A 20,424-nucleotide genomic window follows, 5' to 3' on the forward strand; every position below is an offset into this window, starting at 1 on the left:
TGGCAGTAATCATGTTAAAACCGTTACACGTCCGTGCGAACAAACAAACATAAATACATACATGCATAAATAAATAAATATCAGAGTGGAAGATATTTCAGGCCCAAGCATAACAGTCTAAAGATTTGACACATAACAATGATTTTTAATGTTAATTTCTCGTGAACTTTGATATTAGTTTGCTATTTACCCTATAACAACCAAATGTTTGTTACCGTCGTTACCAATCAGTGTTGCCAGATTGGAAATGTCCAAGTATCGTACCAGAAGCTCAAAATTATCGTATTTGGAAGAAAATGATCGTACACGAGTCAAACGTACAGAATACAGCTATTTATCTAAACCAACAACTTTTTGACACGACCTGCAAATTACCACAATAGATAACTAGGCGTACCGTGTTTACATTGGACGCGAGCAGTGTGACAAAATACTATAGAAACTAGGGATGCACGACATATCGGTATCGGCCGATAAATGCTCATTTTTTCTGTTATCGGTATCGGCCTCCCTAATAGAAACCATTATAATCAGTGACTGTTTGCACTGGATGCGACACGACACGACACATCCCCGACAGTAAACGGATGCCTCGTTCTATTTATGGCGTCTTAATATGATTTTTAACACTCGCTTTGTCGCGTCCAGTGTAGACAGACTTTAGCTGTTAACTCCACATCTGAGCCGCTGTCATCGGAAGCCTGTGTGTTGCCAGATGTTGACAAGTTGAGGGTGTTCTTGCCGTCATGGACCGCAACAGTACTCGTTGTCTTTAAAGCAGGGCACCCTCCTGCATTCTAAACACACTCTGAGGTGTGCATGTGCTCAATTAGTGTCTGTAACGAGTCGATTTCGTGTATGAATATAGAAGCCCTATGACTACAACTACTTCATTTGATAATGAAATTATCGTACATTATGGGATTTTTTTTCCATTATTGATCGTACATCGTACAGAGATAAAAAATGATCGTACAAATACGATAATTATCGTACGTCTGGCAACACTGTTACCAATAGATAAAGGCACCCCTGAACTGCTGAAGGGGTGGAACTGAAACTATTTTATTCTTTTACAAACCAGCAAGTAATGCTGATGAATCTGCGAAATCATTTTCGAATAAGGGAAGCTGGTTAACCTGTTTCACAATGAATAATTCCTGTTTACATAACCATCTCTCTAAATTTTTTGTAAGTCACATTTGAGGCAGCTAGACAGGGTGAAACAAAACCACTCGTCTCTTAAACTGTCACAATAAAGGGAAGTGTGTAAGGTAAGTGGTTAAATCTTTGGTTAAAATATTGAATTCGTAATGTATGAACTTAATACATTAGAATTTGAACCTTTAATTTGTATGATCAATTTATCAATTAATTTGTATCACTCAATAACCCACACCTACATTTGTTTGCAGTTTCAGTTTTTGTATACTGTTTGACTAGTCATAATTTTACAGTGTTTACTTGCAGTTATTTTATTTACAAGTCCTTCTACTTTCAGAAAGCATTTCTGTCACACTGATTCAGCCATGAATCTGATCTTGTGGGGGATTGTGCTCCTTGGGATTTATGTCCAGCAATCAGGTTGGAAATGTTTTGTGATTACATATAAATATTCAGTCATATCTACATAAATATTAAGCAAAAATATTAATGGCTGACTGACTTTTTCTCAAATACCGTACCGACTTTCAAATTATCTTTTTTTTTTTTTGGTAAATTATCTGTTTTTGTACATTATAAATAGTTAGTAAATCCCTTAAACAACTGAATTGTGCAAAACAAAATGTTTTTAATATTAATGTATCCTGATCATCTGTGCCATGGCAATAATACCAGGCAAAACGTGTAATAAATATTTCATTCTTTAATTAATTCAGTGTGTTTCTGAAGTTTCACAGATGGTGGACTGTTTTTCATCATTTACCCTGTCCACTGGGAAATGTAGTGGTCTTTTGGGTCAAGTTAAAAAAGATGACTGTTGCTTGAACACCAACTATGGCTACGAAGAAGCAGATGGCGTTTGTAGGTCCTGTGGGTGAGTTTCAATGATGTGATGCTTGTCCAAAAACAGATAAATGTCACATTGAGCTTCATTGCTGTTTATTAGATTGAAAAAACAGATGTTCATTTTAAAATGGAAGAACTACTTCATATTTACTATTTCTTAATAAAGTTTACGTTTTCTTTAAAGCTTATAACATGCAGACATTTTCACTTTAAATAAATCAGCATGAAATGAAAATGCATCTGTTATTGGTAAATGCATGTTATAGGTCTTGAAAATTCATTCATCCATGCAAGTTTCTTTTTTATTTTTAAATAAAATGTCATAATCTTTCAGTAAAAATGAAAATGACAGACTTCTTTCTGCTGACTTCTTCAGTCATTTAGTCCACTGAAATCCCACACCATCTCAACCGTCTGTTTGTATGAATTTTTGAGTGCAACGCCCACATCTCAAAATCCAATCAACTGATGTATTTGAACTTTTTCTATAATCCGTTACATTTTGATGTATGTCACAATATGGCAGAGATGATCTGTCGTTACTTCCATTACATCGCAACTTTAAAATAATGCAATGTTAATGGTCTTTTATGTGGAAACCTTTATAAATAGTATTGCATTTTTTAGGAAAAGAAAATACATTGGAGATTTTCACCAATCACCATTTTACCTTTCAGATAATGTAACTCTTCCGGCTGCTGAATTAGCTGAACTGAAATGAGTGAGCTCAAATGATGCGCACAGCATATCCCTTAAAAATGTCTTGTATGTTGATTGTTGACCTCCAGGCGGCCGGTGTGGTCTGAATGGACTCGCTGGGGCGAGTGCTCGGTGAGTTGTACAGAGGGAGTCAGCCAAAGGCGAAGGTCTTGTTATGGAATTGGTGATTGTGCAGACCCTGAAAAACTAGAAAAAGTTCAAACTAAACCATGTGTGAAAAAAGATTGCTGTCCAGGTAAAAAGAACACTAAGCAATTGTTACATTTCAACATAAAGGTTTCCATGTCCTTTCTCATGTTTCTGTATATATATTGTCCAGTTGAAGGTGGCTGGTCAGAGTGGGAGGAATGGCAGCTATGTTCAGTCACATGTGGCAATGGAATGAGAAAGAGACGAAGAACATGCTCTAAACCCATTCCACAATGTGGGGGCTCCTGTAGCGGTGCAGAGGAAGAAACCACCAATTGCTCCACTGAAATAATCTGTCCGAGTAAGTCGTTTTCTCTCTTTTTTACTTACTAAAGATACTGAAAATTCAAAACATGTTCTCATTTGATGTCTAGCTCATGGCGGGTGGTCCAGTTGGGGAAATTGGGGTCCCTGTCCAGTTACTTGTCTTTATGAAGGACGCAAACCTGAAAAAGAGCTTCGTACAAGGACATGCACCAACCCTCCTCCATCTGTGCTTCCACGTGGCAATGACTGCAAAGGCTCCGACACAGACGGCCGTCCTTGCAGCGGACGACCTTTCTGCCTAGGTAATATACAATATTGTCTTCTATAAAACAGCCTAACATAAAAGAGGTTTTTAGAAACCAAAGCTTTATATCTCTGCTCCACAGTTGATGGAAACTGGGGCGCTTGGACAGGTTCCACACCCTGCTCTGTGACGTGTGGAGTGGGCCAGCAGACTCAAAGACGGATGTGTGATTCTCCTAAACCCGCATATGGTGGAAGACAGTGCCGAGGTGAAGAGCAAAAAACTGGTGTCTGCATCATTGCTGTCCCCTGTCCGGGTAAGTAGAGTGACACGATTGATCTAAACAGACAAAAAAGAATCGATTGTTTAACGTTAAACATTTTTCTCTCTCATTTTTTTGTGTCAGTAAATGGGATGTGGACTGAATGGAGTGAGTGGAGTCCATGTAGACCTCCTTCCACTAGAAAAATCAAATGCAATACCAGGGAGGGAATCCGAAGGAGAGAGAGGGACTGTGTTGATAGAAAACACAATGAAAGCGTCTGTGAAGGAGAGATTGTTCAACATGGCAACTGCTATGACATTAGCGACTGTGACAGTGAGTGCAAAGAAAAATCATAGCTGTGTCCGAAATGGCATTCCGTCTAGTACGCAATAGATTTAGTTTAAAGCTCACTTTTACGACAAAAAAATGTATGCTCTGTATAGAATGAATACGGGTAGTATGAATTAAATTAGGACATACTACCTCTGCAATGTTGTCACTGTCACGTGACCTACCAGCCTTCACTGCCATTCACAAATCCTCTTCTGTGGTTTCATGGGACAGTAAAGTGTCCATTGGATGCCTACTTCAGAATCTCAAGAGAGGTAGTAGGTCATTCAGGTACTTTTTGCCTACCGTTTTTTGCATACTATGAATTTGGACATACTCTTTTGCCGTACTGTTTTTCGCATACTATAAATAGTGTTGAAGTAGGCATATTCAGGCGCAGCCACGCAGCATAAGCTACATAAATACAAAGCATGCTCATTTTTATTGTTTAGCATCAAATTGTGTCACATTTTGTAAAGTGAGTGTTTAAGATTAGTGCACTTCAAACAAATTGTATAATCTCTACATATTGTGAATGATGATATTAGAGGATGGTTTTTCCTAGTTCCAGACAAAATTAGGATTTTCCAAAGCATCGCAGGTGTAAGGTATTGGAGGTACCACTGTGTCCAGTGAAGGGCGTCTTAGGTATTGGAGGTATAAAGTTACAAATAACTCTCTGACTGTGTACAGTGACGGGCGTCTTGTCAGAGTGGAGTGAGTGGAGTTATTGCAAACCTTACTGTGGGCGATATTCTGAACAAACAAGAGAAAGAAAGTGTGTTGCTGACATCTCTAAATACCGGTAGGAGAAAAAACATCTCATGCTACTAACTGAAATAAGACATCGTCTATAATAAATCATAGGTGTGCAATTTCATTACATTCATACTGTAGATTGTGCGTTGTTTATCAGTCAGTTTTCTTTGGTTTTCTTTATCTCCTATAGTTCCCAAGACCGCAGTATTTTTGCAGGGGATCCATATGTTAACTGTGAGGGTTTGGAAACACAAATAGAGAGAAGACAATGCACAAATGTTCCCGAGTGCAAGGATGAGGTTGTAATTTTATGTTCAGAGCTTATGTATATTATTTTTTGTTAATTAAAGTGTATACATTTTCATTTTATCAACATATTCTTACTGTTTTCCAGAATGAATGAGCAGTCTCCAGAGTAGCTGTTGAAGACAAGAGGACCAGCTGCCTTACACAGTAACCTCACCAGCAGCTGGAATGACCTCAACATGCCAAGCTGTTCTCTTATGAAATGTGCTACTAACAGAAAAATACTTGCTTTATTAGCCTTTGTGATATAGATTGGATTGATTGTTGATTGATGCACATCTTTGTAAACTGCTTTGCTGCCACAATAAAATGTTAAAGTAATGCTTCGCGATGTAGTAAATGGGATAATTAGACACAAACGCTATTACTGGCTATTCTAAAGAAGAAAAGACGCGAGCCAGCCAGGAGTCGAACCTAGAATCTTCTGATCCGTAGTCAGACGCGTTATCCATTGCGCCACTGGCCCGACGAGTACACTTATGGACCACGTGACTCTATGTAGTATGACTACTACGAGCTTCCTCATTTCGAAGACTGCTGCGCCCTCCTGTGGTCGCATTTTATGGCCGCAACTTCATTAAGGCTGCCTCATTTCAGAAAAGTAACGATTACATTCCAAAATAAAATAAAATAAAATAAATAAATAACTTATGTCCCAAGACAAATAACAACCAATTTTATAACGGTTAGTTTTCTGAAGTGACACATCCTCGATGAAGTATGCCAACCACAGGAGGGCGCAGCAGTCTTCGAAATGAGACACAGCGACTTGTTTTGAGTGTAAGTTAATGGTTTGGCAATATTGTATGTAAACAGTCGAGTCAATAAAGTACTCAATAAAGTACTTTTAAATTGAAATTAAATTGACTATAGACGTTCGAAAGACAATCCTTTCTTTTCTGGAAGACTATCCCATAAAAACTGGGTATGTTTTCATTTAATTAAATTGGTTGGCAGAGACATCATTATGATCACAAACCGAAAACATCGCATATTCATGTCTCCTTAACTGAATACACGACCGTATATCTGTGTACTACTGCCATATTCATATACATAAAAGACGTACCTAACGGGCAACTTTATGTACAGACGACATCTTCACTCCTGGTGAGGAGGTCTGTCAAGGCAGTGAGATGTGGGCTGTCCTTCACATGGCCATCGCCTGCCGAAATAGCTCAGTTGGGAGAGCGTTAGACTGAAGATCTAAAGGTCCCTGGTTCGATCACGGGTTTCGGCATTTTGATCCAAACCAATTATATTTAATGGACTACGCCATAGAACCTCCAAACATCTCAAGCAAGAAACCTGTGCCTTGTACCATGAATAGAGAGAACAGAATGCATGTGTTCATTATTTTGTGAAAGAAACAGGAAATATTAAATAGTTTTCTTTGAGTTTAAGATGATGGTTGTTGATTTTGAGTTTTAAAAAATCTATAATTTAAACACATGCCATAACTTAAACCCTTCGCAAAGGCCCGCCCCTTACTGTTGCCATGTCCGACAAGTCACGGCTCTCGCGCTATAGTGGCAGCTCCTGCCAGCCAGTTGAAGATTGAACCCCCACTCCGCTATAGCCTACATCATGTTTCCATTCAGTGAAAAATACATCGCGGGGCAAAGAGGAAACTGACAACGTGCTGACAAACAAGACTTTTGGTATGAAACAAAGCCTCCTCTCTCAAATGTTGTCATTTTTAAAGAAATTCAAACAATACATACCGTTTTATGGCTCTTTAATGTGTCGTGAAAGATCGCTGAGGCGCCTCAATTAAAGCGGTACTTGAACCGATCATCTCTTCCTCCAATCTCTACCTCTTTACAGCATGAAATAAACATGAATGAACATCAGAAATGTTTCTTGTTTCAACCGCGGAAAGACATCAATACACACCATTTTTCAATTTCAAATCCACAAAAGTCAATCTATTTCCCAGTCCGGTGACGGTCTGGTTTGTTTGTCGGACAAAATGGCAGATTCGGCGTTATGATTGGTTAGATCGTCTGTCAATCAATCTCCATTTCTAACAAGTACAGATGTCATAGGTGTATAAATTATAAACACCGCCCTCATTTTGGCGACGCACGTTTCCGTAGTGGTTATATCGCATGACCATCCCAGTAGAATCCTGCAAGCCAGTAGACAACTACCTGCATTGCCCTGATTGAAACTTTTGCACAATAACGGAAGCTGGAAATCACACTTCTAATAAAATATGCTTAGGTCACACAATTACATTAGAAACACTGAAACAGTGTTAAACATGCAAAACAAAATAAAATGACAAAAGCTGTGTGCCAAGAATATTGCTTTTACACTTATCCAATAGCCAAAGATACATGAAATAAGTTATTTGATCAAACCAACAATGCTTCCAAGACTTACCATTTTGCCGACCATTTCAAACAAAATATTTTGGAAATTTACACATTTCTTTCAACAAAGCTCAAACGGCCTATGGTGTTACAGGAAGAAGCAACAAACATAATAAATTAATCGATAACAAAAATCATTTTAAATACGAAAGCTTTCTCTTGGTAATCACTTCCACATTGAACCACAGTGTTTTGGACCATGGTAGCTGGTCGTTAGCCGAGTGACCAGCTATCATACTCTAAAAACCAGCTCGACAAGCCAGTTGCAGCTACCATGATCCAAAAAAAAAAAAAGAGCACACACAGATTAAGACGCAATTCCAGCAGGGATTGCATTAATCTTTGTGTCTAAAGAAAGGTCACTGATCAATTAATATTCAGTGAATTTATTGTACAAATAGAGGTATTGCAAGCATTCAATCTAGCAAGTCTCTCCATGGGTATGAGTAAAATACTGTCATACAGAACCAAACCAAAATCAGAGAAACAAACATACAAGTAAGTACAAGGACTCATCATCACTGTTCCACTTTCCACGAAAATCATTTTTTTAGTCCATGTGCAGGTTTAGAATTTTAGCACTTAGAAAAAAGAACACTTGGTATTAAGACATAAAGAATGAGTCTAAGGTTTCCTATGAAATGCATTCTGCTGAAGGCATTAAACACTTTTGTAATACTCTGATTTTTTTTTTGCCTCTTGATGATAAAAGTAGTTATGGCAACAAATGAACAGACAAACCTTTGGTGGAAGAAGGATGAAAGCAATGAAATTATATTTACACAGAAAAAAGAGAGACAAAAATGCCTAATTCAGTGAAACGAGGCACTTCTCCAACAAAGGCGAGGATAAGTGAAACCAAATGACCAGCCATTCTCCATATTGAGTGCTGCTTTACCAAAACATCCACTGCATGTAGAGCTACAGGTGACAGGTCAAATAGATGTTGTACACTAGAGAAGATTTATACTGGTAGTTCAGAGATCAATTCAAGATTGGGGCCGAATGTTACCTATTCTACAACAGGTGGTTTCACATTGATGGGATACTGGATAATGCATCAGCACCTTCATCTCTGGTCAAATGTTTCGTACAAACAAAAGTCAAGGCTTAAGGTTCTCATAAAGCACAAATGACTAGTATCAGTATAACAAATACACCTTTGCTGCTGGCAATGTCAAACAAATTCATGAATACATTTCAGAGAGCGTCTCAAAAGCTTTACTTGAGTAAACATTCTCCTCCCTACAACAACAGAGCCACGATAACCTCAAGAGGATGCTGGTGACACCCTTTTTGCCAAAATAAAGTTTGCACACAGAGAAATAAATAACAGTATAATCTTGTTGCTTTCTTTTAGATAAGTTAGGTTACTATAACGGGTTTTTACGTCCATAATGTGCCTTTTAAAAGTGTTATTTACAAAGTGAAATGAGAGAAAAACTGGCCTGCCCTTTCAAAGGACAATCAATAAAGTGCAATTAAAAAAAAGATACAGTACAATGAAAGGGGCTTGACTTGTTGGACAGCGAAAAGGAGACATGAGAAAGTCACTAAGCTTTGGTTGTTAACATAAAACAATACAAGTCTTCTTAAGCATGTGTAAAGCACAAAGGTATGCTGTGACTCGGCAAGGTACAGTAAAACTTGCTTCTGGGTCCGTTTGTGGTCCGGAGTTGGTTTCTGGAGATAATCTACTACTGCACAAAATCAGGAATCAGATGGAGAGAGGGCAATAGGAGTTGTTGGAGAGGGAATGGTATTGGCCAGATTATAGGTTGAATTCGGGAAGGTACCCTGAGAGGGCTGTACATTGAGGAAAGGAGGTCTAGTTGTGGGTGTCTGGGGGGATGTTGCCGCTGTGGTTGGGGAGTCCAAGCTGACTTCATCCCCTTCCTCCGAGTCCCATACCTCACTCTGCAGGTAGTCTGCAAAGAGGGCTTTAGCTCGCTGTAGAATACGCCCAAGGTTGTGGCGACGGACCAGGCGGTCAAAGTGCATGGCCAGCTCATTGTAATCCAGGCTGTTTTTAACAATGTGGTCACGATGTTCCAGAAGGATAGACAGGCAAAGGAAAAGCATGAAGGGATTCCCTTTCCCAAACTCTTGAGGAGGAGGAAGCGAGCAGGGTTTAATTCCGCCTCCTTCTGGTTTGTTTGTGTTTGGAGAGGTTACGCCAGACCCGGTGGGTCTGCATGGCGAGGGAAGATTGCTGGAGAACGCTTTGGGCAAAGACGGCGACTTGCCAAAGGATAAAACAGGTGAAGAGAGAAGCGAACGATTGTAACCCTGTGATGGAGACGCCAGTAAAGATTTCCCTTGTACCACTGATGGGGATTGAGCCCCAGTTTCATTTATTACAGCTGGTGAGGACATGAACCCCCCAGGAGGTTTATCAGGAGACACGGCTTTGTCTCCACTAGAGGAAGAGGATGTGCATTTTGAAAGGGCATCGGGAGACGCCGTTCTCCAGCTGGATGGAGAATTAGATGCTTCTGGTGAATGATTTGAGCTACTCTTCCAATTTGGTAGACCAGAAGGAAGAGATGATGCTGGGGAAGCTGCTTGACCATTGGGAGAGTCTCTTTGCCCTGGAGAAGACGGTGTATGATTACCGATAAGAGGTTGCTGCTCTCCAGGGTCATCCTCACTTTCCTCTGTGGACTGACGGACCGAGAATGGCAACGTGGCGTGTGCAGACTGAAACTGTACTGGAGATAACATAGGATCAGAGCAATCGTTTTCATTCATCTCAAAGCAGTTCTCTTTTCGGCCACTATAGTACTTGAATTCCCCAAAACTTGCCTGCTTCTCAAATGAGGGAGTTGGAGCTGTGACATCATTCTTGACCATGTCATCTACACCGTACTCTCCTTCACCTTCCTTCCGAGGCCCCTTCTCCTCCTCTATGATGAAGTTACGTCCCCCATCTGCCTCTTCTCGGGACGGTCTTAGCATGTGACGTCTCTGCCTTTCCATCTGCTTCTCTTCCATCTCCTCCATGTCCACATTCTGATGGAGATTCTGCGAGCCACTGGACTGATCTGCCTCAAGCGCTGGCCCCAGAAGCTCCACCTCTGTCTCAGGTGGATCAGGCGGCAAGGAGCTCCAGGTGACCTCCAGCATTCTCAGGGCATCATCAAAAGCGAATTCACGCTTCAGCTCCAAAAGCAGCCAGCGGTAACAGAAAAACAGATCGTCTGCACCTTTTGAGACTAGGTAGGCATAAAACTCAGGGTCTGAGTACTGCAGAAGCAACTTGAGATGCTGGAACTTAATGGACATAAGTTGTCCGTCAGGGCGGAAGTTGCCCTCAAGACGTTTCATAATGCCACAGAAGCAGATAAAGGCATGAGCTTCGTTGTCCATGACGGCGAGGATTGGCGAGGCAATGTCACTCATGCCTTGGCAATAAGACACCTGTGAATGCAAATGAGGACCGTTTATTTAGGTAAAGGCACATCCTAGTGTTATTGAAGGGTATTACTGCGTGTTTACCTGTGGGTGTGTAATAGCAAAGGTGGTGAGGAGGTCTGTCAAGGCAGTGAGATGTGGGCTGTCCTCTGAGCCTGCGTAGTAAGGATGTGCTCGGTCTGTTCGAAGAACATCTTTCAGAACGTTTCCCCTGATGAACTCCAAGTCCTCTGCGCTGACCCGTTCTGTCCATTCGCTCTTCAGCTGGTCGTACTCTCTTGTCTTCCTCTTCATGTAGTCCATTCTCTCTTGTCCTGTCAGACCATCTGGGTACACATTAAGGAGGTATCGCCAAACAACCTGTCACAAAAATACAGATGAAAGAGAAAAATTCAGCAAAAAAGTGGACTGCCTGCCACATCAGACTCTTTAAAAAGCTTTTTATTTTAATTTTTTATGTGCACATTATTATTTTATGCACATATGATATAAAATAATCCATAATGTGAAGTATGGTATTAAATTATATAGAATATTTTTCCAGCCCTGAATACAAATAACTGAGTGTTTTATTAGCTTTTAATTAAATAAATATTATTAAAAAAATAAAAGACATTAACTATAATAATTTGTATTCAGAGCTAAAACAAAATATATATACAGAAAGTAATAAAATAATATCCTTTAGTGGTAGATTAGTTAAAAGGGGCCATGAACTGAGAAATCAAAATTCCCTTGATCTTTTGACATTTAAGAGGTCATTGTGCTATAAAAACATCCTGTAAGTTTCAGAATTCAAAACTTTCTCATAAGTCTAAAATCAGCTTATATTGAAGCCAATCTGCCAAAACGGTAAGTTGTGGAATGTGCCACTTTATGTGGATTCGTTTACAAACAAGGCAGAGTTTGACACAGGATTTTCAGAAAGATTGAAAGACGATGATGTGTCGACTATATTGGATCCGACAGTAATGTTGCAAAACATTTTTTTTAGTTTTTTTCAATTTTGTTGCAAACCACATTTGCAAAGTGTTACGTGGTCACTCTAGCTTTGTCTGTTATTACAGATCGTTTGATATGTGCTGAGTATTCATGCGTTTTTAACCTAAATCACAAAAGCCTCCATCTATAAAGGATGTACACTGTCAATCATACACAACTGTTAGCCAATCGTACCAGTAGGCTTTTATTTCTGAGTCTACAATCTGCCACGCCTATTCAAACAGAGCGTTCTGATGAGGGGGGTCAAAACAGGCCAGAAAATAGCCTATTACTTTTAAATTATGATATTTCTGAGGTAAAAATCTTGATAACATTATAAGTGCAACTCAGAGAACAGTAAAAAATAAAAAACAAAGGCAGTTCTTGGCCCCTTTAAAAAAAAAGCCAAGTCAGTCTGGTTACCTTGCGTAAGGATGGATCAACTCCACCATGATATATACGAAGTCTAAGTTCCTCTGGTCGGGTCAGTTGACCTTGGCTGTTCAGGTAACTGTGGAACTCAGCATCACTTAAAGGAGGCTTGAATGGTTTCACCTCCTCCCCATAGGACCAACTCAAGGCCTGCTGCACACGTGATAGAGTGCGACCCACCTAAATGTGAAGGTAGTTACAAAGTGAGAAATAGACATAAAAATGTTCACTATTTATATAGACTTCTAGCAAAAATCTATGGTATTAGGTGGAAGACAGGTGGAAAGAAACATTCCTATCACATAAGATATCTGGCCCATGATTAATTAGCTATCAGTGAGATAGAGGAAAATATTCCCTCTATCTTCAAATTAATATATCAGTTTGTAAGCACAAAGCTGCTTCTTACAAGAGGGCATCAAGGACTCCTGAAATATCTAATGACTTCAACTGTTTGAGGGTAATTGCCATTAATTACAGTATCAAGGCAGTAGACTGTGAATCTGACTGACTGCAGCAGACACTAGCTGGTAAAACAGCTGGCTGATAGGGTGAAGAACATCATGAGTAACCTGGGACAGCAGTGACTGTGTGAAAGGAAGTGCGGCAGAAGCCAACGACCTCTTCTCTCCCTGCAACTGGTCTGAGCCAATCACATCCTTAGGGCTGATTATGTCCCAGTCCTCCAAAACAGGACCTTAGGAAGAATATGGTGGGAAATAATTAAAGAATAATGATAATTTTTCGAGGCTGGATTAGTTTTATTTACAGGTAAATGCAGAATGTTAAAAGGGTCATATGATGCGATTTCAAGTTTGCCTTTCTCTTTGGAGTGTTACAAGCTGTTCGTGAATAGATAAGATCCCTGAAGTTGCAAAGACTAAAGTCTCAAAACCAAAGAGATATTCTTTATCAAAGTTAAGACTCTGCCACGCCCCCCTAAAATGGCTCGTTCTAACACGCCCCCACATATCTAGGTCACTATGTGGGAATACTTGCATAATGCCGCCCAAATGTGCACGCAAAGAAAGAAGGCGTGGTTTCAGTAACCGCAGTTAGTGTTGAAGCAGCATGTCAGGGAGACGCTGTGTGTTTCTAGGCGAAAGCAAAAGCACTTTATTTGGCCTTCCGAAAGTAGATGCATTTAGGAATCTTTAAGATTACTTACAACAGAACAGCAATGCATTTTATGGACGACCGTTTCGTGAACCTAGGAGAGGAGGTAATTCAGAATCAGCTACTGTTTTGTTATTAGCATAAGTATTTGCTATTGACTGTTCAAATGCGGAGTTTTGCGCGTTGTGTGTGTGTGTGTGTGTGCGTGTGCGTGTGCGTGTGTGTGTGTGTGTGTGTGCGCGCGCGCGAGAGACCAGCTTTATCACTGTGTCTGTCACACGACTCTGTTCCCCTTTCGGGCTCTGTCTTTACATTTATTTTGAAAGATGAAGCTCGCGATTATGGTAAGGGGCGTTACATTTCCGACGAGTGCTTGCGGTGTTCGGCCAATCACAAAGCACTGAGTCAGCTGGCCAATCACAGCAGACTGCGCTTGTCGGAAGGAGGGACTTTGTAGAAAACGAAGCGTTTGAGAGAGGCGGGGCATAGAGGACCAACAATAATGTACAGTATTTGAACATTAAAGCATGTCAACATATTCTGTTACACCAAATACACAAAATAATGATCTTTAAAAAAAGCATCATATGACCCCTTTTAAATAATTATTGTAACCAATATATACAATATGTAGACTCTACAAAACAACAAACATAGTGGAAAAAATATGCATATTCTCAGGACAACGCACAATCATTTGAAATGAACAGCAACTACCAAAAAACAACTTATAATTACACAGTTTTTTATTTATTGATTGACCGATTATTGATTTGTGGGTAGTGAATGACTAAACTGGAGAAATCATAAGGGAGGCAGAGCAGTCAAAGATTTTCAGAATCTACTGAGTTTGACAGACATTTAATACTGTCCAAATAGAAGGATGTGGAGTTCACTCACTGTCCTCTGATGGTTTGATGTCCATCTTGAGCTGGAGGAAAGGCTTTGCCGCACTGACAAACGCTGCATCTAAATCCCAGTCAGACAGCAGAGACACGTAGACCTCCACACCTCCATGGTCACGGGACAGGTAACTTATCCCAAAGTTGCGTTTCCTACAGGGAACCAAAGAAAAACGACAAAGAAAAATTGTTACCACTGTATTTTTTTTTATAGATCTAAATGACAATTAGCACAAAACAAATACATTTTGCAATTTCACACTCACCCATTCAGCTCAAATGCTCGTATCAGGATATGCTGCAACACCTCCAGTGAGGTTATTTGAGGATCAACAGCAAAGGAGCGGAACTCCACCGGTAACACCCCTTCACACTTCTGCAAACAGAGATTTTAAAAGGTAAAATTTTAGAAAAACAAAGAAAATGGGTAACACCGCCTATTTTACATAACCCTGCGTTGTTAATTATCTCAAGGTCCTGAAAGGCTAATCACTCTATCCTCTGAAATGCAAATCACCTAATCAGGTGACATTATTTATTCAGGTGGATTTACTGCCCATTGAGTCTCTATCAATGTTGCAACCAACCATGGGAAACTGACTCTGGCTGTACAGATTGCTTTGAGTTTGAACTTTACTAACACGTGCTAAAACACCTGCAAAACACAGCACGACAAGGTCATCTGTCCCAAGCAGAGCATATTGCAGCACATCTGTCAAGGTTCACACTGAACCTAAATTCTTTAATTATTCCAAAATGTTAACTTCAGTTGCCATTTGATACTGACTCTTGAGTGCTGGGACAAATCAAGATATGAAACTTATTCAAGGAATAATTCAAATTGTTCCGAAATATTCACTCATGTGTAGGTGCGTCTCCAGCTTTTTTTTTTCTCCCTTGCCAAAATGTGGTTTACTTGTTATATCAGTATTTCTTATTTACTATCATAGCATTTATTCATATTTTGAATTATATTTTAATTTTAAGTTTATCCAATGTTTATGTTTTTGTCATTTTTATTAGTTTGTATATACTTCTATTAAGCCTTACTTTGTTTATTTCAGTTAGAGTAATTTTAGCACTTAAACTTTTTTAAGTGAATTTTAGAAATTCACTAAGTTGTTTCATCTAATATTTATATTTTGTGTTGTTTAGCTTTGTTTTAGTTATTGAAAATTAATAGTTTTAGTTAACAATAACACTGTATCATTATGGATCAACACTGTGAGAAACAGAAGTTATGTGGCATAAATCATGACAAATCTAGTATTCACTTCCATGAACTAATGAATTGATGCTACAGGGTGGTTTCAAACTGATTTGCAGTCATCACAGTCAGGCACAGAAAATCTTGAAAATACTGACATAACCATATTTCATACATATTAACATTTCATACGTATTAAATAGCATTTTGTTTGTAAAAATGACAAATTACTTATGTACAAGCTGTGTGACAGCTGACAAGAAAAAACATGCATGTTGCCTACAACTATATAATTGAGTAATTGGGAAATCTTGTCATTAAAATAGCAGATCATTTTTATCCCATGTCTCAAGAATTAGTGTCATGGCAGTGATTAATCAAAAGCTCACTGTGATTAAACTAAAATTCAGTGACCTACATTCTCGTCTAAAGAGACTTCTTAAAAAACAGAGGTGCTGTTTTAAAATGGGCCAGCATGTAAAGTGCCATTAATCATTTATGGCGATTCTCTTAGGCCTGTATCTGAAACAATACCTACATGGCTTTCAAAAAGCGGATACACTGCTTTTCGTATTCATTACAGCAGACCTGAGAAATGACTGAAAACCAAGCGAGGGAATTCATGGCAGGTTGATCGTGTGACACTTGAGAGCAAACATGACTCACTATCAGGTCAGCGGTATATATTTGTGTACGTTTTTCTCTTTACGACGTGGCTTCACAAATAAATATACAAACATAAACATTATTACAATAACACAGAATAACGATAACGACATAACTGCACATGATTAACGTGTATATGTCGAACAAGTATATGACAAAAACAACTAAACATAACTAAAACAAATTAAATAGAACGACAAATGAACATATTTCTACAAAAAGTGTGTGTCACCTAAGGATTAAAGCAATACGATTATTACACACCCTTAAAAAATGCACGTATGCCCAAGTAAACTAATGATCAAGATGCGGTCACGATTTGTAAACAACAAAGATGCCAGCGAAATCAAGCGATGGACATGAAGACCAGGGCTGTTTAAAAAGCTCCTCGACAGACGCAGACACGCAACCAGACACTGTCTCCTGGCCTGGCTGGACTACGTGGACTGCTGTCTGTGTGTGTGTGTTGTGTGTGTGTGTGTGTGCCGCTGTGCATGTTGCCTACAACTATATAATTGAGTAATTGGGAAATCTTGTCATTAAAATAGCAGATCATTTTTATCCCATGTCTCAAGAATTAGTGTCATGGCAGTGATTAATCAAAAGCTCACTGTGATTAAACTAAAATTCAGTGACCTACATTCTCGTCTAAAGAGACTTCTTAAAAAACAGAGGTGCTGTTTTAAAATGGGCCAGCATGTAAAGTGCCATTAATCATTTATGGCGATTCTCTTAGGCCTGTATCTGAAACAATACCTACATGGCTTTCAAAAAGCGGATACACTGCTTTTCGTATTCATTACAGCAGACCTGAGAAATGACTGAAAACCAAGCGAGGGAATTCATGGCAGGTTGATCGTGTGACACTTGAGAGCAAACATGACTCACTATCAGGTCAGCGGTATATATTTGTGTACGTTTTTCTCTTTACGACGTGGCTTCACAAATAAATATACAAACATAAACATTATTACAATAACACAGAATAACGATAACGACATAACTGCACATGATTAACGTGTATATGTCGAACAAGTATATGACAAAAACAACTAAACATAACTAAAACAAATTAAATAGAACGACAAATGAACATATTTCTACAAAAAGTGTGTGTCACCTAAGGATTAAAGCAATACGATTATTACACACCCTTAAAAAATGCACGTATGCCCAAGTAAACTAATGATCAAGATGCGGTCACGATTTGTAAACAACAAAGATGCCAGCGAAATCAAGCGATGGACATGAAGACCAGGGCTGTATAAAAAGCTCCTCGACAGACGCAGACACGCAACCAGACACTGTCTCCTGGCCTGGCTGGACTACGTGGACTGCTGTCGTGTGTGTAATCGTGTCCCGAGTGTGTGAGTGTGTGTGTGTGTGTGTGTGTAAAATCGTGTCCTGTGTGTGTGTGTGAGCGTGTCCTGGGTGTGTGGGTGTGTGTGTGTGTGTGTGTGTGTGTGTGTGTGTGCGTGTGTGTGTGTGCCGCTGTGCGTGTGTGTGTGTGTGCCGCTGTGTTGCTGTGCGTGTGTGTGTGTGTGTGTGTGTGTTGCTGTGTGTGTGGTTGGTTAGGGATTGTACCTGCCACTCGGTCCCCACAATTTCTCACCTTGACTTTGACACGAACTACCCCCCTCTCCTCCTCAGCCGACATGGTGGGTAGTCCGCTTTGGGGGTCCCGTTCAGAGATGCGTTGTCGTCATCCAGTAAAAAAAATTAAAAGTACAATAACAATGGATGCGGTTACCCGTTCCTCCTCTTACTGCTAGTAGGCAGGTTCAATGAAAACTCCATTAACAAGAGACTAAAAAAACAACCAATATCCTGCTGATACGTTTCAAAATAAAAGCCCCGGTACAAGACAGCAAAAGGCTTTCGTTTTTAAAAATTGGAATGTTTGACTGTATTTTATGTCAGGTCGGGTATGATTGACTCGGGGAACCAGAGCTTCGTCTATTTAGATCAATGATCATGACATAAGTAAGAAGGCATTACGTTTGCCACGTGAGTTAACAGCAACAGGATATGACGCCACTTTGGCATTACATCATTGGATTCATCGGGGAATGCATAATGCATGAACAACAAAAGGAAAACAAAATATTCAACGACGATTTACGGGCAGACAGATGCAGACATTTAGCTATTATTTAAATGGATTAAAAAAAATATGTCTTACATTCACCGTTGACAAATAGTATTAAGCTATATGCTAATAAATAAAATATTCTCAAGTATTTTTTATAAGCAAATATATCTACACAAAGATGTTTGTGCATGAATTCCATAATGAAGTAGCAGTAGGCGTTTTATCATCCATAGCACAAACAAAAAAAAAACAACAGTTTCCACTGTTATGCCAATGATACTCAACTATATATCTCAGCAAGACCAGATGAAACTTCTAAATTATCTAAGCTAACAGAGTGTGTTAAAAATGTAAAAGATTGGATGACCAATAATTTTCTCCTATTAAATTCGGATAAGACAGAGATATTACTTATTGGACCAAAAGACAGTACACCAAATCTCGTGGATTACAATTTGCAACTAGACCCAATTTGCACTGTTACTTCCTCTACAGTCAAAAATCTGGGTGTTATATTAGATAGCAACTTGTCTTTTGAAAATCATATTTCCCATGTTACAAAAACAGCATTCTTCCATCTTAGAAACATTGCCAAGCTACGAAACATGTTACCTGTTTCTGATGCAGAAAAGCTAGTTCATGCATTCATGACCTCTAGACTGGACTATTGTAATGCACTGCTAGGTGGTTGTCCTGCATCTTCAATAAACAAGCTACAGGTAGTCCAAAATGCAGCGGCTAGAGTCCTTACCAGGTCAAGAAAATATGATCATATTACCCCAATTTTACAGTCTCTGCACTGGCTACCTGTTAAGTTCCGTATCAGTTACAAAATATTATTACTTGCCTATAAGGCCCTTAATGGGTTAGCTCCTGCGTAACTAACTAGTCTTCTACCATGCTACAATCCATCACGCTCCCTAAGGTCGCAAAATTCTGGACTTTTGGTAGTACCTAGGATATCAAAGTCCACTAAAGGAGGTAGAGCTTTTTCGCATTTGGCTCCCAAACTCTGGAATAGCCTTCCTGATACCGTTCGGGGTTCAGACACACTCTCTCTGTTTAAATCTAGATTAAAGACACATCTCTTTGGCCAAGCATTCAAATAATGCATCTCATAATCTTTTACTGCAGTCATAATCTTTTACTGCAGTTATATCTGATCAAATGCACATTATTATTCGTTAGTTTGGGTTAAACAAATCATTTTTGCTTGGTTGGAACAGCAGCTATGCTAATTATGTTTGTATGTGTTTCTCTGTTTCTGCTGGGATTGACATCCCGTGGTAACTAGGATTTACACAAGCTTCAGTCTGGATCCAGAACACCTGAGAAGAGATGATGCAACTCCTCAGAGGACCTCAGATGATGCCAACCCTGAAACAACATCCAGAACTACCACATTTTGCTATAAGTTTGATTGCATCATATAATAATTGCTGTTAATATTGTTCATCGTCTGTTTTATTACGTCTTATATTGATTTTTCCGTTCTGCTGGTTCGTCTGGTCAGAGGAGAACTGGCCCCCCGACTGAGCCTGGTTTCTCCCAAGGTTTTTTCTCCATTCTGTCACCGATGGAGCTTTGGTTCCTTGCCGCTGTCGCCTCTGGCTTGCTTAGTTGGGGACACTTCATTTCCAGCGATATCGTTGACTTGATTGCAAAGATATTATTTAAACTGAGCTGGATGTTGACATCACTGAATTCAATGATGAACTGTCTTTAACTGAAAAATGAGAGTTTACTATTGTCATTTTGCATTATTGACACACTATTTTCCTAATTAATGCTGTTCAGTTGTTTTGACGCAATCTGTATTGTTAAAAGCGCTATATAAATAAAGGTGACTTGACTTGACAAAAGAACTCGCTTTTGCCGTGACCCGGATTCGAACCGGGGTTGCTGCGGCCACAACGCAGAGTACTAACCACTATACGATCACGGCGAGCTACTCAGCAGCTGCGCACAAGCGGCAGTTTTAGACCATATAATTTCAGATCTCAGCGAGCTACTCGGCACCTCGCCGATGATTTTGTGAATATACTGATACTTTTTTTTTTAGGATTCTTTGATGAAAGAAAAGCGTTTAAAATAGAAATCTTTTGTAACATTATACAGCGTCTTTTTACTATAATTTCTGATCAAT

General features: G+C 39.4%; 2 protein-coding genes and 3 non-coding genes across 6 annotated transcripts; 2 read left to right on the top strand and 3 right to left on the bottom strand.

The window, feature by feature from the left end:
- Positions 1–1,208: 1,208 nt before the first annotated feature.
- LOC107549973 (properdin-like) lies at positions 1,209–5,387 on the top strand. Of its 2 annotated transcripts, XM_016231163.1 has the most exons (11): positions 1,209–1,274; positions 1,502–1,584; positions 1,894–2,038; positions 2,799–2,965; positions 3,050–3,220; positions 3,294–3,488; positions 3,573–3,746; positions 3,837–4,028; positions 4,719–4,830; positions 4,975–5,083; positions 5,179–5,387. In XM_016231163.1, exons 2-11 carry the CDS (start codon positions 1,530–1,532, stop codon positions 5,185–5,187), a joined length of 1,329 nt encoding a protein of 442 aa, XP_016086649.1. In that variant the 5' UTR covers positions 1,209–1,274; positions 1,502–1,529; the 3' UTR covers positions 5,188–5,387. The 2 variants fall into 2 exon arrangements, with proteins under 2 accessions (XP_016086649.1, XP_016086650.1); XM_016231164.1 differs by lacking the exon at positions 4,719–4,830.
- Positions 5,388–5,483: 96 nt separating this feature from the next.
- trnar-acg (transfer RNA arginine (anticodon ACG)) lies at positions 5,484–5,556 on the bottom strand. Its single transcript has one exon. It is a non-coding gene; the product is annotated as a tRNA-Arg (tRNA).
- A 701-nt stretch (positions 5,557–6,257) lies between these two features.
- trnaf-gaa (transfer RNA phenylalanine (anticodon GAA)) lies at positions 6,258–6,330 on the top strand. Its single transcript has one exon. It is a non-coding gene; the product is annotated as a tRNA-Phe (tRNA).
- A 2,538-nt stretch (positions 6,331–8,868) lies between these two features.
- Positions 8,869–18,061, bottom strand: tbc1d25 (TBC1 domain family, member 25). Its single transcript, XM_016231162.1, has 7 exons — positions 17,799–18,061; positions 14,580–14,689; positions 14,312–14,466; positions 12,868–12,992; positions 12,287–12,475; positions 10,967–11,242; positions 8,869–10,888 (listed from the first exon to the last, which is right to left on the bottom strand). Exons 1-7 carry the CDS (start codon positions 17,841–17,843, stop codon positions 9,179–9,181), a joined length of 2,610 nt encoding a protein of 869 aa, XP_016086648.1. The 5' UTR covers positions 17,844–18,061; the 3' UTR covers positions 8,869–9,178.
- A 2,090-nt stretch (positions 18,062–20,151) lies between these two features.
- On the bottom strand, positions 20,152–20,223 carry trnah-gug (transfer RNA histidin (anticodon GUG)). The gene has a single exon. It is a non-coding gene; the product is annotated as a tRNA-His (tRNA).
- Between the last annotated feature and the right edge of the window lie 201 nt (positions 20,224–20,424).

Source organism: Sinocyclocheilus grahami, unplaced genomic scaffold (genome assembly GCF_001515645.1).
Source record: "Sinocyclocheilus grahami isolate Dianchi unplaced genomic scaffold, SAMN03320097.WGS_v1.1 scaffold384.1, whole genome shotgun sequence".
NCBI lineage: Eukaryota > Metazoa > Chordata > Actinopteri > Cypriniformes > Cyprinidae > Sinocyclocheilus > Sinocyclocheilus grahami.